Source organism: Oncorhynchus kisutch, linkage group LG10 (assembly GCF_002021735.2).
Source record: "Oncorhynchus kisutch isolate 150728-3 linkage group LG10, Okis_V2, whole genome shotgun sequence".
In the NCBI taxonomy this organism is placed as follows: Eukaryota; Metazoa; Chordata; class Actinopteri; order Salmoniformes; family Salmonidae; genus Oncorhynchus; species Oncorhynchus kisutch.
Window position 1 is genome coordinate 49,039,463 of NC_034183.2, and position 17,163 is coordinate 49,056,625.

General features: G+C 42.1%; 1 protein-coding gene across 1 annotated transcript in view; it reads left to right on the plus strand.

Moving 5' to 3' along the window:
- LOC109897260 (corticotropin-releasing factor receptor 1) overlaps window positions 1-17,163 on the plus strand; it is a 174,468-nt gene that overhangs the window by 138,065 nt on the left and 19,240 nt on the right. Inside the window, exon 7 of the mRNA XM_020491796.2 lies at window positions 12,305-12,425. Within this exon, the coding sequence (XP_020347385.1) occupies window positions 12,305-12,425 (121 nt within the window). The remainder of the gene's footprint in view (window positions 1-12,304; window positions 12,426-17,163) is intronic.

Consider the following 17,163-nt stretch of genomic DNA (forward strand, 5'->3'; position numbering starts at 1 on the left):
CAGAGGTCCACTCCATTAGAGCCGGTTTGCAGAGGTCCACTCCATTAGAGCCGGGTTTGCAGAGGTCCACTCCGTTAGAGCCGGTTTGCAGAGGTCCACTACATTAGAGCCGGTTTGCAGAGGTCCACTCCATTAGAGCCGGTTTGCAGAGGTCCACTCCATTAGAGCCGGTTTGCAGAGGTCCACTCCATTAGAGCCGGTTTGCAGAGGTCCACTCCATTAGAGCCTTAGAGCCGGTTTGCAGAGGTCCACTCCATTAGAGCCGGTTTGCAGAGGTCCACTCCATTAGAGCCGGGTTTGCAGAGGTCCACTCCGTTAGAGCCGGTTTGCAGAGGTCCACTACATTAGAGCCGGTTTGCAGAGGTCCACTCCATTAGAGCCGGTTTGCAGAGGTCCACTCCATTAGAGCCGGTTTGCAGAGGTCCACTCCATTAGAGCCGGTTTGCAGAGGTCCAGTTCAAACACGTTGTTAAAGACCTTTGTTGCCACGGAGCGAGCATGAACATAACATCCACATTGAATCAAGCTGCAAATCATTGACATAAATACAGCTCCCTGTTGAAAGGGACAAAAGTCTGCTACCAAACAGGAAAATCAAATAGCTGTAGAGATACTGTACCACAACATTTCTACCCAACTTAGCAATGTCCTCATTATAAACCAAGGCACTTTTGCGGTTACTTAAAGGGGACGATTACAGGCTCGTTTTAACAGCGATATGGCATGTGTTTTTTTTCTCCAGAGGGGGGTCCCTGATCCCTCTTTCTTTTTTTACAAAAACTCAGAGATGTGTGAAAAGAGCCTTCAGCCCACTGCTTATTAGTACTTCAAAGGGCTTCCTGGGGTAGCCATGGTGCTATGTTCGGTCTTCATTTGGTTTAATGGATCTTAGCCAAGTGTCTGTCTAATTTCACTTTGCTTCACTAATGATTTTTTAAATTAATTCTACCCTGACCATAGTACTAATAACATGGTATAGGACTTCAAACTGTAGCACCTTCCAAAAGCGTAATGAATGTTGCATACAAACTACGTCAAGGGCAAAGCTGATGGCTAGAGAAGCGGAGAGGCTGAGGAGATGGAATTCATGCCTTTAATAATCCTTACAGCTCCATAAAGAGACTTCTTGATGATTAAGGTGATGGGAGTAATTTGTGGCAACCTTCAAGGCATCCTGGAACAACATGGGACCATTGATTATGCTACTTTGCTTCAATACCCGGGTACTCTTGCCCTTGAGGGCAAGGTAGTTTTGGGCATCGAGTCATTATAGAGAGACCATTTAGAGACCCGGTGACCCACCTAAGGCAAGTCATTATCTCGATGGGTAACCTGCACTCTCTCACACACACACACACACAAACACATGACTCACAGATACATTTCCCATGCCCCACGCACACTCCAGCATTACCTCCTCCTGAAAAGGTCAAGTCCTATAGCCTGCTGTTGAGCAAGCAGATACACTAACCAATCACACAGATTGCTGACTTGACTCTAGTGCAAACAAGTGATGATTGTTCGTCAACGTATTTGACGTTGGGGGATTAAATAATACTTATTAATGGCTCAACAGACCCCATTTCTGCTATCTGGGTTAGTGGTGTATATTGTAATACACATTAATAGAAATTGACTGAAAGAACCAGTCAATACTCGTTTATACTGATTCCAGGATCACTTTATCAGGTAATGCAAAATGGCAGAAGTGTGGTATATCATAAAGGACATAATTATTCTCTTCTTTACCAAGACTGGAACTTGTTGTAAGCCTAAATAAAAAAAAGCCAAGGAAGGGACAACTGCCTATATCTCTCTGCTGAGTACTGAACTCACATGTTCATCATCTCATTCTGCTGGAAGTTAGTGATTCAGAGAATTTCTCATTTCTAATTATTTGATTTATGCCATATAACACACACTTAAGTAAAAATACTTTAAAGTACTATTATTTTAATTTTTTACCCCCTTTTTTCTCCCCAATTTCATGGTATCCAATATCCAATAGCTACTGTCTTGTCTCATCACTACAACTCCCGCACGGGCTCGGGAGAGACGAAGGTTGAAAGTCATGCGTCCTCCGATACACAACCCAACCTCTTAACACAGTGCACATCCAACCCGGAAGCCAGCCGCACCAATGTGTCAGAGGAAACACTGTGCACCTGGCATCCTTGGTTAGTGTGCACTGCACCCGGCCCACCACAGGAGTCACTGGTGCGCTGGTGCACTATGAGACAAGGATAACCCTACCGGCCAAACCCTCCCTAACCCGGTTACGACAGAGCCTGGGCGCGAACCCAGAGTCTCTGGTGGCACAGCTGGCGCCGGGAGGCCTTTAAAGTACTATTTAAGTAGTTTGGGGTATCTGTACTTCACTATTTATATTTTTGACTACTTTTACTTCACTACATTCCTAAAAAAAGAGTATGTAATTTTTACACCATACGTTTTCCCTGACACCCAAAAGTGTCAGAACATCCCTGGTCATCGCTACTGCCTCTGATCTGGCAGACAAACTTAACATTCATGCTTCGTTTGTAAAATATGTCTACGTGTTGGAGTGTGCCTCTGGCTGTCTATTAGTTTAAAATAAAAATAAATTACAATTATGCCGTCTGGTTTGCTTACTATAAAGAACGTGAAATAATTTATACTTTTACTTTGTGAGCCCCAGATCGAGGGAGATTACCAGTGGTCTTGTATGTCTTCCATTTCCTAATAATTGCTCCCACAGTTGATTTCTTCAAACCAAGCTGCTTACCTATTGCAGATTCAGTCTTCCCAGCCTGGTGCAGGTCTACAATTTTGTTTGACATTGACAGCTCTTTGGTCTTGGCCATAGTGGAGTGTGACTGTTTGAGGTTGTGGACAGGTGTCTTTTATACGGATAACAATGTCAAACAGGTGCCATTAATACAGGTAACGAGTGGAGGACAGAGGAGCCTCTTAAAGAAGAAGTTACAGGTCTGTGAGAGCCAGAAATCTTGCTTGTTTTGTAGGTGACCAAATAATTATTTTCTACCATAATTTGCAAATAAATTCATAAAAAATCCTACAATGTGATTTCTGGATTGTTTTTCTCATTTTGTCTGTAATAGTTGAAGTGTACCTATTATGAAAATTACAGGCCTCTCATCTTTTTAAGTGGGAGAACTTGCACAATTGGTGGCTGACTAAATACTTTTTTGCCCCACTGTACGTAGTGCACTACTTTTTTGGGCATTGCACTTACCCATCCTCTCTGACCAACCTCCCTACTTTTGTTTCTGTCGGAAGTAGCTAGACCATTAGTAGGTATCATATGTCTTGCAGGTGCTCAGAACTATGTAAAGTATGTTTTACATGGCTCTGAGGCCAGGCTGGTGTGTGTGTGCATGTTAATAACACATTCTGAACCTCACCATGTAGCCTGGGGCCCCATCCAGAAAAGCTTGTTTCTCCCAATCACCACTTAATTTAGATAAAGGCTACAGCACTGCTGGTGGTGTGGATGTGTCTGATAATTTAGTATGTAGAGTTACTCTCGTCATTCATGGAGCTAGGCAACATCTTGACTGTGGTGGCATATCGCACAAGCATCTCGCTACACCCGCCATAACATCTGGTAAATATATGTATGTGACCAATACGATTTGATTTGTTCTTATTAGAGATAAATGGCCCCCATATTCTGGTCAAAAGTACCTAGTACCAGAGCCCTAATCAAAAGTAGTGCACTACGTATAAAGGGAATAGGGTGCCAATTGGGATGCAACCAGAACCTTGGAACCTCAGTCCCTCCCCTGAAGACATCTCGCCACTGTCCATCTTTGGCAGTCATATCACCTCTATTAGAGAGAGAGAGAGAGAGAGAGAGAGAGAGAGAGAGAGAGAGAGAGAGAGAGAGACACACGTTGGAGGGCATTGGTCCTTAGAACTTTCCTTTGTGTAAACCAGCTGGAGATGTTCTGACGATTTAGGGGAAAAAAGCCTGTTTTAGATTCTCGAAAAACAACTGTGACTGTTTTCGTTCCAGTTCATTTCTACCATTGTAAAACTCTTGTTAAAGTTTGACAGAAGGAGGTTTGTTCGGATATGGTTTATATCCTTAGGATAAGGTGTTTTTATTCTCTTGAAGGCAAAAAAGGGGACTTACTGAAGTTGTAATATAGGCCGTTTAGCAGACGCTTTTAACCAGTCGTGCCTGCATACATTTGGTGTACGGGTGGCCCCATTGGCATTGAACACTCAAACCTTGGTGTTGCAAGTGCCATGCTCTACTGACTGGTCACACAGAATCACTGTGTCCTTAATCAATGTGTGACCTAAAGTTACTGAAGCATCATATCTTTCTCCCTCATATATTTGTATACCCTGTAAATTGGTAGTGTGCTTACAGTCAGTACTCCCCAATGAATAAACCGTGCACTGGGCAGTCTGGCACATTCAAGAAACACTGTAAATATGTTTAGGCCCCTGAGATGAGAATCGCAAATTGAGTTTCTGCGTTTATTGTTCTTTTCATAATGTGGCTTCACTTTGTCCTCCCTCACTCCCTAACTCTCCCTTCTCCCACTTTCTCGTAATATTTATCTCTGTCACTTTTCTAATGACAAAAAGCTGAAATTGCCTGTGAAATGACATGAAGTGCCTCACTATTAATCAAATTAAAATGAAAAGAATAATGATAAAGTTCATTTTCAGGCCAATCTTTTGCTCTCACAGCTCCACACAGCACAGAGTTCCATCCAAGCCCTGTATTGCATTCCTCTTCAGGGCCATTCTGTTACCCTTATTACCTACATTGATATGCAGAGGCAAATAAATCAAAGAATCACTTTGATGACTCTTATATTCTAATTTGTTCCTCTGAAGCCTGCACTTTAAAATAAGTAAATGTGCTTGCTCTAACGCAATCCCTCCGAGGTACTCTTCTCTATGGAGAGCTGTGACGACCAGGGGCTCTGCGTACAGTGTGCATGTGTGTATGCCTTTCAAGGTGTGTTTTATTTAAGATCATCATTTTGAAAGTATGTGTGTGTCTCTGTCCATGCCTAGATACTCTCTCAACAATAGACTATCTACATATACTCCCCAAAAAGACACATTCTGAAACCTCAACCTCCTTTTGATTTCAGATTAAAAGTGACATTTCCTGTATGACACACACCAGATATTTTGGGTTTATGTGAGTGTCTATACTTAAAATATTAGTCCTCTAGAATGCTTTTAAGTCTCTTTAATTTAATAGGATTTGATGGGTCAGCCCCCGGACTTCTCAAATATCTACTTAATTGGAAACATAACACACTTGTATAACTCGGCATACCTACCAGCTATTTCAAAATGTTTTCTCCTCAAGAAGACCATTGCAGACCATCGCAGTCCAGGGCCCGTGGTCAAAAGTAGTACACAACAAAGGGAATAGAGTGCCATTTGGGATCCTTGTTTTGTCTCTGAGATCCCCATGAAAGTGCATCTGTAAATAGAATTGAGGTAGATTTCTAGAGCTTCAGATCCTTTCTTTGGCTGACATATGAATAGTAAGACACGTAAGGTTATGCCTGATGGGAACTGAGCCAGCAACCCTTGACTCGGAGAACTCTTGTCCAGCGATACCTTGTCAGGGATAATTGGAAGAGAAGTGGGAGGATACGGAAACATGGGCCCGCTCTCCACTGCCTCCCGAAATTTTGTCCAGCCTGACGAAGAGAAAGGAAGAGGAAGAAAGATGGGGGAGAGGAGAGAGAGAAAAATAGAATGAGGTGGGTGACAGAAAGAGAGAGAGTGAAGAAGAGAGGAGTAAAAATGAGGAGTAAATTACAGTGGTCATTTTGAAAGAGGGAGAAGGAATGAGGGTGAATGAAGGAGAGGGTTAAAATGAAAGATGACACACAGAGGGGGGGGGGGGGGGGTCAAAGGAATTAGTGAAGTTTCTTGTGAGAGAAAAATAAAGAGAGGGAAAGGTAGAGGACAATGTCTACATTGGCTGTACCCCAAACCGTCTCTGGTGGATTAGTCATTAATAATTTAGGAATTCAGATGTTTTTTTTCCCAAAGCTTAAAGGGCTTTGTTTTTGGCAGAACCCTGTAGCTACAGCTACAGAACCCTGTAGCTACAGTGTAGCTGTAGCTATGTCAGCCATGTGTGCATACAATCGTGCTTACGTGCGCGCATGTGCCTCCGTGCATGTGTGTGAGTCTCTTGTACAACCACTGACTGTAACATGGTAAAAACAGGTCATCTAGCAGAGTGTGCATTCTGTCACATTTATTACATTGGTAGGAAAGGTTTTTGAATAAACACATGATGTAATGAGCCATTAAAAATGTAGTATAAAGTTGGAGGAATGCTGTCAATACATGCTTTCAGAAAGTATTCACACCCCGTTACTTCTTTTCACATTTTGTTGTGTTACAGCCTGAATTTAAAATGGACAAAATTCATATTTTTTGGTCACTGGCCTACACACAATACCCATAATCTCAAAGTGGAACAAAATTAATTAAAAACGAAAAGCTGAAATGTCTTGAGTCAATAAGTATTCAACCACTTTGTTATGGCAAGCCTAAATACATACATACAGGAGTAAACATTTGCTTAACACTCTGTGTGCAATAATAGTGTTTAACATATATTTTTTTAACGACTGCCTCATCTCTGTACCCCTCAGTCGGGCAGTGAATTTCAAACACAGATTCAACCACAAAGACCAGGGAGTTTTTCCAATGCCTCACAAAGAAGGGTACCTATCGGTAGATTAGTAAATATAAAAAAACAAACATTGAATATTCCTTTGAGCATGGTAAAGTTATTAAAGGAAATCCCCTCCCAAAAACAATATTTGGGGGGGCGGAGCTAGCATGTTGGTGTGAACGGATGTGTGTGAGAGAGGCTCCTGCAACTTTTTTGCGAAACAATCTAACCTACTTTACAGCACTTTCTACAACAAACATCTCTTTCTAATACAATATTAGTAACTTTCTATGTGAACATGCCGAGTAATAGGCGACCAAAGGACGACAAATCCTCATCGGAGGCCTCCTCCCCACCAAACAATGAGACGGACATGGCGGAAGGCACAGGTAACAACATGTCACTTGCAGAACTTACCCGGGCTCTTGGAGAGCTACGTGTTGCTATGGCTGAGGATTTTAAGGCTACTATTGCTGAACTGGACACCAAAATCGAGAGCACCATTCGAACGGTTGCTTCACAGGGCCAGAGTATTGTGGACCTTGAGAAGGCTTCTGAACTCAACGCTGGTAGGATCTACGAGTTAGAGAAGCTATGCACGTCCTTGCAGGATAGTGTGCAGAGGGTTTCTGAGAAAGTGATCGACCTGGAGGGCCGATCCAGACATCATAACCTACGCGTTGTTGGTCTGGCAGAGGGGATGGAGGCTGGCTCTCGCCCCACCGACTTCTTCGCCAAGCTATTGAGGGATGCAATGGGATCGGATGTTTTGGCGTGGGATCCCCAGCTGGACTGTGCACATCGCTCTCTTGTCCTAGTGCTTCGCCCAATAGAGTTCAGTGTGTCAAATCGGAGGGTCTGCTGTCCGGACCAGGGTTCAATCTGTTGTCACAGTTTCAAGACCAAGGATCTTATCCTGTGCGAGGTTCGAATGAGGGGTAACCTGTTACATAAAGGACATCCCTTCCGTGTCTATGAGGAGTATGCGCCCGGTGTGGCAAAGCATCGCGCCGGCTACGGAGATGTCATGACCAAACTCCATCTCGCAAAGTTCAAGGGGGCCGAATACTTTCGCAAGGCACTGTATGTAAAAAAATATATATATGTACAGTATGTCACAAAAGTGAGTACACCCCTCACATTTTTATAAATATTTGAGTATATCTTTTCACGTGACAAAACTGAAGAAATGACACTTTGCTACAATATAAAGTAGTGAGTGTACAGCTTGTAACAGTGTAAATTTGCTGTCCCCTCAAAATAACTCAACACACAGCCATTAATGTCTAAACCGCTGGCAACAAAAGTGAGTACACCCCTAAGTGTTCTTAGTTCTGTCACCTTCCACAGATATCTGTAGTTAAACTGATTAATTCTTATGGGGATTTCTTTATTATTCTAAATATAGTTCCGCGGGGTGCTGACAATTGACTCTAGGGGGTTTAAACAACTGCTTTAGTTAGCTTATTCTCTCACTGCAGTGGGTTTAAGACAAGTGTTTAGTTCTTGGAATTAAGTACATTTCCAAGACAAAATCCAAGAACATTATTTTCAAGAATCTAATTTCTTCATATTTTTTTTAATAGGACGAAACATAGGAAGAAGCTTCAAACTGGTTAGGGATAGGGGTTCCGCTAGCGGAACATTCACATGTGCAATACACCAAATTAAAGCTTGACTTCTTGTTAATCTACCCACAGTGTCCGATTTCAAAAATGCTTTACAGCGAAAGCACACCATATGATTATGTTAGGGCAGAGCCTAGTCACAAAAACACATACAGCCATTTTCCAGCCAAAGAGGGTAGTCTCAATAAGCAGAGAGATAAAATGAATCACTAACCTTTGATCTTCATCAGATGACACTCATAGGACTTCATGTTACACAATACATGTATGTTTTGTTCGATAAAGTTCATATTTATGTCCAAAAATCTCAGTTTACATTGGCGCTTTATGGTCAGTAATGTTGTGCCTCGAAAACATCTGGAGAATTTTCAGAGAGCCACATCAATTTACAGAAATACTCATAATAAACTTTAATAAGAGATACAAGTATTATGCACAGAATTATAGAAATACTTCTCCCTAAGTCAACAAACAGATTACCGACCATTTCGAATCTCACCATACCTTCTCTGCTATGCAATCTGGTTTCAGAGCTGGTCATGGGTGCACCTCAGCCACGCTCAAGGTCCTAAACGATATCTTAACCGCCATCGATAAGAAACATTACTGTGCAGCCATATTCATTGATCTGGCCAAGGCTTTCGACTCTGTCAATCACCACATCCTCATCGGCAGACTCGACAGCCTTGGTTTCTCAAATAATTGCCTCGCCTGGTTCACCAACTACTTCTCTGATAGAGTTCAGTGTGTCAAATCGGAGGGTCTGCTGTCCGGACCACTGGCAGTCTCTATGGGGGCGCCACAGGGTTCAATTCTTGGGACCGACTCTCTTCTCTGTATACATCAATGATGTCGCTCTTGCTGCTGGTGAGTCTCTGATCCACCTCTACGCAGACGACACCATTCTGTATACTTCTGGCCCTTCTTTGGACACTGTGTTAACAACCCTCCAGGCAAGCTTCAATGCCATACAACTCTCCTTCCGTGGCCTCCAATTGCTCTTAAATACAAGTAAAACTAAATGCATGCTCTTCAACCGATCGCTACCTGCACCTACCCGCCTGTCCAACATCACTACTCTGGACGGCTCTGACTTGGAATACGTGGACAACTACAAATACTTAGGTGTCTGGTTAGACTGTAAACTCTCCTTCCAGACCCATATCAAACATCTCCAATCCAAAGTTAAATCTAGAATTGGCTTCCTATTTCACAACAAAGCATCCTTCACTCATGCTGCCAAACATACCATTGTAAAACTGACCATCCTACCAATCCTCGACTTTGGCGATGTCATTTACAAAATAGCCTCCAATACCCTACTCAACAAATTGGATGCAGTCTATCACAGTGCAATCCGTTTTGTCACCAAAGCCCCATATACTACCCACCATTGCGACCTGTACGCTCTCGTTGGCTGGCCCTCGCTTCATACTCGTCGCCAAACCCACTGGCTCCATGTCATCTACAAGACCCTGCTAGGTAAAGTCCCCCCTTATCTCAGCTCGCTGGTCACAATAGCATCTCCCACCTGTAGCACACGCTCCAGCAGGTATATCTCTCCAGTCACCCCCAAAACCAATTCATTCTTTGGCCGCCTCTCCTTCCAGTTCTCTGCTGCCAATGACTGGAACGAACTACAAAAATCTCCCTCACTAGCTTTAAGCACCAACTGTCAGAGCAGCTCACAGATTACTGCACCTGTACATAGCCCACCTATAATTTAGCCCAAACAACTACCTCTTTCCCAACTGTATTTAATTTATTTATTTATTTATATTGCTCCTTTGCACCCCATTATTTTTATTTCTACTTTGCACATTCCTCCACTGCAAATCTACCATTCCAGTGTTTTACTTGCTATATTTTATTTACTTTGCCACCATGGCCTTTTTTGCCTTTACCTCCCTTATCTCACCTCATTTGCTCACATCGTATATAGACTTGTTTATACTGTATTATTGACTGTATGTTTGTTTTACTCCATGTGTAACTCTGTGTCGTTGTATGTGTCGAACTGCTTTGCTTTATCTTGGGCAGGTCGCAATTGTAAATGAGAACTTGTTCTCAACTTGCCTTCCTGGTTAAATAAAGGTGAAATGAAAAAAATGCAACCGTTGTGTCAGATTTCAACAAAAAAAAAATCGGAACAAGCACACCATGCAATAATCTGAGTACAGCGCTCAGATAACAAAACAAGCCAAACAGATATCCGCCATGGTGTGGAGTCAACAGAAGTCGCATTATAAATATTCCCTTACCTTTGATGATGTTCATCAGAATGCACTCCCAGGAATCCCAGTTCCACAATAAAATGTTTGATTTGTTCGATAAAGTCCATAATTGATGTCCAAATACCTCCTTTTTGTTTGCATGTTTAGCCCAGTAATCAAAATCCATGAGGCGCGATCACTAGGTGCAGACGAAAAGTCAAAAAGTTCGGTTACAGTCCATAGAAACATGTCAAACGATGTATCAAATCTATCTTTAGGATGTTAACATAACTCTTCAATAATGTTCCAACCGGAGAATTCCTATCCTTTTTTTTTATTCCTCCTCTTTAGAATTGCAATGCAACGCAAGCTACCTCTCACGTGCGCGCACGTGACCAGCTCTTGCCACTCTGGGAGAGACCTTACTCAATCACCTCTCATTCACCCCCACTTCACAGTAGAAACATCAAACAAGGTTCTACAGACTGTTGACATCTAGTGGAAGCCTTAGGAAGTGAAATATGACCCCATAGACACTGTGTAGTCGATAGGCAATGAGTTGAAAAACTACAAACCTCAGATTTCCCACTTCCTGGTTGGATTTTTCTCAGGTTTTCTCAGTTCTGTTATACTCACAGACATAATTCAAACAGTTTTAGAAACTTCCGAGTGTTTTCTATCCAATACTAATAATAATATGCATATATTAGCATCTGGGCCTGGGTAGCAGGCAGTTTACTCTGGGCACGCTTTTCATCCGAACGTGAAAATGCTGCCCCCTAGCCCAAACAGGTTTTAAGAACATTTCAAATATCTTTACTGAGGAATAGCAACTTTTCGTAGTTTAAGTATAAGCTTAAGGAAAAAAATGGCGCTTACAAAGAAATGTATTCTTTAAGAAGGTTTTGTGAATCCGGGCCCTGCTGGTCCTGGATGCTTTCCTTTACTGGTGTCCAAGTTTGTACACCAATTGTGTGAATTACAAGCTTGACTGATCTAATAAACCATGCATTAGCTGGTCCAATTCGATCAGTCATTCCTGTGGGTTGAAGAAACTGCTGGGCTGCTAGTGATACTGAGGCCTGTGGAAAAGATTGATCAGCCTGCCCAACTGTACCGTTAGAGGGTAAAGGGAGATTATTGTGATGTGGTTTGCAGAACAGAGAAAGTGATACACCACCTGCTGGAGGGAATACAGACTTACTGTAGGGAATATGTAAATTGTGGTACACACACAAAGCCACGCACACACACACACGGCCATAGTCCCACACACACACGCTCACAGACATACACATACTGTACTAATAGTGCCAAACACTCGTCCAAAAACACTCACACACACAAACTTCCCCAATATCTCTTAACTTTCTCTCTTTTTATCATGGTCCTATTATTCATCATTCCATCATATGTATTAACAAAATTATACTGCATAGCATGAGGAAATGTTGTGCTCGCCTCAAAATGTTGTAGTAAGAAAAAATGTTTTGGCACTAGGTTCAAAGGTCATAATTATACTGAAGTAGGAAAAACTGCACTCACTGCAAACACTGCAATAATTATACCACATACCACCAACCCTTAACCTGGCCACTGTTCTCTCCTCTACCACTAGGAGTATTACAGTGCAACGTATTGACTTAGGCGTCAAGAACAGTGATACATATCTTTTTGCAAAAGATTCACAATGTGATGCATAGCAATGATACAGTTGCACTGTACAGTATAATTAATAGGTACCAGTGCTTACCCTTTCCTTTTTTTCTCCTCTCTTCCACCAGGAGTATCCGCTGCTTGAGGAACATCATCCACTGGAACCTGATCACAGCTTTCATCCTGAGGAACGCCACTTGGTTCGTTGTACAGCTCACCATGAACCCTAAGGTGCACGAGAGTAATGTGGTGAGTACAGGGAAGTTAACTGTACATCCATTTCAGGCCACTTTATATGCAATAAACATATACATACAGGTAACTGTCAAAATAAAGGAAACACCATCATAAAGTGTCTTAATAGAGCGCCATCAAAGTCGTTGAAACAGCTTCAATGTGCCTTGGCAAGTGTTCAAATCGGGTGACTGAGATGACCAAGGCATATGGTAAACAACCATTCAGTGACCACTTGGGCTCTGTGGATGGGGGGCATTGTCATCCTGGAAGAAACCACTCCCACCAGGATAGAAGTGCTTCACCATAGGTTGTAGGTGATCATACAGAAGAGCTGCTGGCTGTGTATTTATTGGTGTTTACCTTACCCTCAAGGGGATGAGTGGACCTAAACCATGCCAGGAAAATGCACCCCACACCAAAATAACACACACAAAATGCACCCCACACCACAATAACACACACACACACACACACAACTAGCTAACTTTGGAGTACTATCATGTTGTCCTGGTTCACTGTTAATTACCCCTCAGCTCGCCTGCCTCTTGATGTTATTGCTTGTGCAAGCTGAGCGCGCTCAAGGCGACCCGGGGGCTTCTTGAGTGGCTTAGCGGTCTAAGGCACTGCAGTGCTACAGACGTCACTACAGATCCCGGCTCGATTCCGAGAGACCCATAAGGCAGTGCACAATTGGCCCAGCGTAGTCCGGGTTAGGGGAGGTTTTGCCGGCTGGGATGTCCCTTGTCCCATCGAGCTCTAGCAAGTCCTTCTGAGTCCATACTGGAGTTGCAGCGATGGGACAAGACTGTAACTACCAATTGGATATCATGATATTGGGGAGAAAAAGGGGGAAAAGGTCAAAAATAATAATAATAAGTGACCCAGTAAGTCAGCCCTCCTCCTCCATCTATTCTTCTTCTATTCTGAGAAGAAACAAGATGGCTGCCGTCAGCTATTAGCCTTGAGAAGTTCTGCTTGTCAGTTGAAAGACGAAGGCTTGACGGCTGGTTTAATTAATTATTTGTGCTAGGTCGTGGAGCAAGTGACCTGCAGAGGAACACAGCATAGTACACAAGTCAGGGCTAATATGTAATATGTTAAAAGCAACAGCACAAGTCAACGGTTGTCAGTTCATAAAATAATATATTGATTGCTTTTGGGAGGTTTTGGGTGGGGTTAATTAAAGATCAATGACTTACTGATTAGGTTTCTTTCTGGGTTTTTTTCTTAGATCACATTCCATTGACATGAACATTTGGAAAATTCAAAATGTATGAAATGTTAGAAACTTTTTCCACATTTTGTTACGTTACAGTCTTATTCTAAAATTAATGAAATCGTTTTTCCCTCATCGATCTACACACAATAACCCATAATGACAATGCAAAAACTAGTTTTTATACATTTTTTGCAAATGTATAAAAAATGTAGAACTGAAATATCACACTTACATAAGTATTCAGACCCTTTACTCAGTACTATGTTGAAGCACCTTTGGCAGCGACTACAGCCTCGAGTCTTCTTGGGTATGACACTACAAAGCTTGGCACACCTGTATTTGGGGAGTTTCTCCCATTCTTCTTTGCAGATACTCTCAAGCTCTGCCAGGTTGGGTGGGGAGCATCGCTGCACAGCTATTTTCAGGTCTCTCCAGAGATTTTTGATTGGGTATCAAGTCTGGGCTCTGGCTGGGCCTCTCAAGGACATTCAGAGACTTGTCCTGAAGCCACTCCTGTGTTGTCTTGGCTGTGTGATAAGGGTCATTGTCCTGAGGTCCTGAGCGCTCTGGAGCAGGTTTTCATCAAGGATCTCTCTGTACTTTGCACATCTGTACATCTTTCCCTGACTAGTCTCCCAGACCCTGCTGCTGAAATTCACGCTTCCAAAACATCTCATTTGTTGCCTTTTAACCGTTTCCGTGACTTGATTGTGTGTTATGGATAATTGTCTTGCTGCATGACCCAGCTGCGCTTCAGCTTCAGCTCACAGGCGGATGGCCTGACATTATCCTGTAGAATTCTCTGATACAGAGCAAAATTCATAGTTCCTTTAATTAAGGCAAGTCATCCAGGTCCCGAGGCAGCAAAGCATCCCCAAACCATCACACTATCACGTCCATGCTTGACCGTTGGTATAAGGTTCTTACTGTGGAATGCAGTGTTTGGTTTTTGCCAGGCATAATGGGACCCATCTCGTCCAAAAAGTTATACATTTGACTAATCTGTCCATAATGATCATTTAGGTGCTTTTTGGCAAACTTGAGTCAACTTTTGGACATGATGGGTCCCATTATGTCTGCAGCAAGACAATGATCCACAACACACAATCAAGTCTGTGCATACTGTGTAGTAATCGTACTGCATACCATTTACAACGTACTGTTGCAGTAAAAAAACAAATATCAGCATACTAGGCCTATCCTACTGAGATCACGTCAGCTAATGTACAACTGCGTTGATTCCCGCCATTCAATCCTTTTGGTACAGCGCATGCCCTCACCTGTTTATCAGCTGTTGTCAGACACATGTGGGTCTCGAAAGAAGATTCTCGTCCTATTTTCAAAAGGGGAGTTGTCTAGGTCAAAAGCAACTCTCGAACCTAAGGAGAGTTATTTTTCACTTATGAAAGCTGTGATTTTTGTGTTTTTTCTTGTCCTTGGTTACACTGGGTTCACCCTGCGAAAATAGGACGGTAACGATATCACGCTACTACACTCGACCACGGCCTCACTTCACTAATCACACTGAGAGTCTCTCACCGATTAAAAATGAAAAAATTTAATGAACTGCAATCCTGATTTGACAGCTGCCCTGAAATGCCTTTAGACTACACAAGGGGTAGAGTGGAGGGAATTGGGATCTTAGCCCAAATACACTGAGATTGCTGGCTGTAGAGTCCCATTTTCTGTGTGATGATTTGATGGGTAGTACCGGGTCAGGGAGTCTTTTGGTATGTCCTTGAAGTAAGTGGGGAGGTAAGATAAAATGTGAGTCAAGATTTTTCAAACTACTTACTATATTATTTTCACTAGGAACCATATGAATAACTACCTGAACAAATGCTAAATTCAAATATTTGTTCTTATTGTCGTGAAAAGCAGGTAAATAAGTAACACCTGATTTGGAAAAACTCCTTATTTTAATTGTGACCCAAGACCACTTCCGACCTGCATGACAATAAGGAGTTCTCGTCTAAGCTTCTAGTCTTACATTTGTTAGGGAATTTTCATGAAACTACTATAGTTGAACACTTAGACAACACATTCATCACAGGCCTTCAGAGATGGACTTTGCTACTTTTGAACAAACACCAAATGGGAGCATCTCCCCTCTCCTTCCGAACTGACATCATCTCCCAATGAGTTGTCTCTCATCCGTATTCAGAGAGAGATTAAAGACCGACAGATCTCCTGTCTTATCTCCCAGCTGTAGACACCTAGTCCAGACTCCCCCAAGTGCCATTCTCTGACTCTCTCAATCCAAAGTAACTCCCAAGTGACTCTCAATGATCTGGTCTCATTATTTGTCAAAGAAGATAGGGATTGAAGTGTTAAAAGTGGCATACAGATGTGTACTATCTTAAATTGACTAGTTTCTCACAGCATGAAAATAATCCCGCAGAGAATGTGAATTATTATGTGGATTTTAATTCATGAACGTTTTTGTAGATGTTGATTAATGTTTTTTAGGACAAATAGTTTTACATTTCAAAGTGGAAACCCTTTTTAATCCTCAAATACACTACAATTCGCATGTTCTGCTGCGCAACAGAGTGATTCAATTAAGATAGCACATCTACATTGACTTTGGATTTGTTGAGAGTTATAGTGTAGGATCCTACAGTGTAGGATGATTCAGACTGCCGTAGGCCATGGGAAGTGAGAGCTATGATGCAGTTTAACAAGTAATGCAGGGGGTCAAATCTGCGTTTCTTAAACTGCTGCGGTGACCTTTGTTTGCCAAACATCTGCCTAAGAACCAGTTCCAAATTGGAAACATTCAGAGAGTCCTTTTGTCACTACTCAGTGCATGATAGAGACGCTCAAACAAGCTGCATATGTTAAATAAGGGTCGAGTGGAGTTTCACTCGCAGGTTGAGTGTTTTTTAGAGAGACTACTAACTGGGCACACACTGGTTGAAATGTTGTTTCCATGTCATTTCAAATGAAATTCCATTGAACCGACGTTGAATTGACGTCGGGAAGAACAGGGTCAAAACTCTTTTCATATTTTTCCTAATTACTCAGAGATCGATAGAGCTAGAGATACCATATTTTATGACAAACAACATATACAGGTCCTCTACCGTTAGCAACTGTAATTTCATTTCTGTAGTAAATTAGTTTCAATTAAATAGACCAAGAATAGAAATTCCAAAACGTTACTTTTTTCTACCTGCCGGTGGGAGTAACGCAACCTTGGGAAGGAAGTAACAGCTGGCGAGAAGTGCACTATCTGTCTTATCTCCATGTTTTTGGTTTGTAATTGCTCATTACTTTCACCAAATGTATTATCAGACATAATTTCTTGTTTGTGTCAATTTGAATAATTAATGCTGTAGGTTCATATTTTATGAAAATGAACCATGGGTCAACATGCAATGTTGCACAACCACAATATTTTGCCCTACAATATTGATCAGATAATAGCTATATTAACCATTATTTTCTTATCTCACTTTAATGGGAATGTAGTAGGAGATGTTCTTCACCATTTTCAAAGACTATTCAAGCTTAAATCAATGTGTCCAT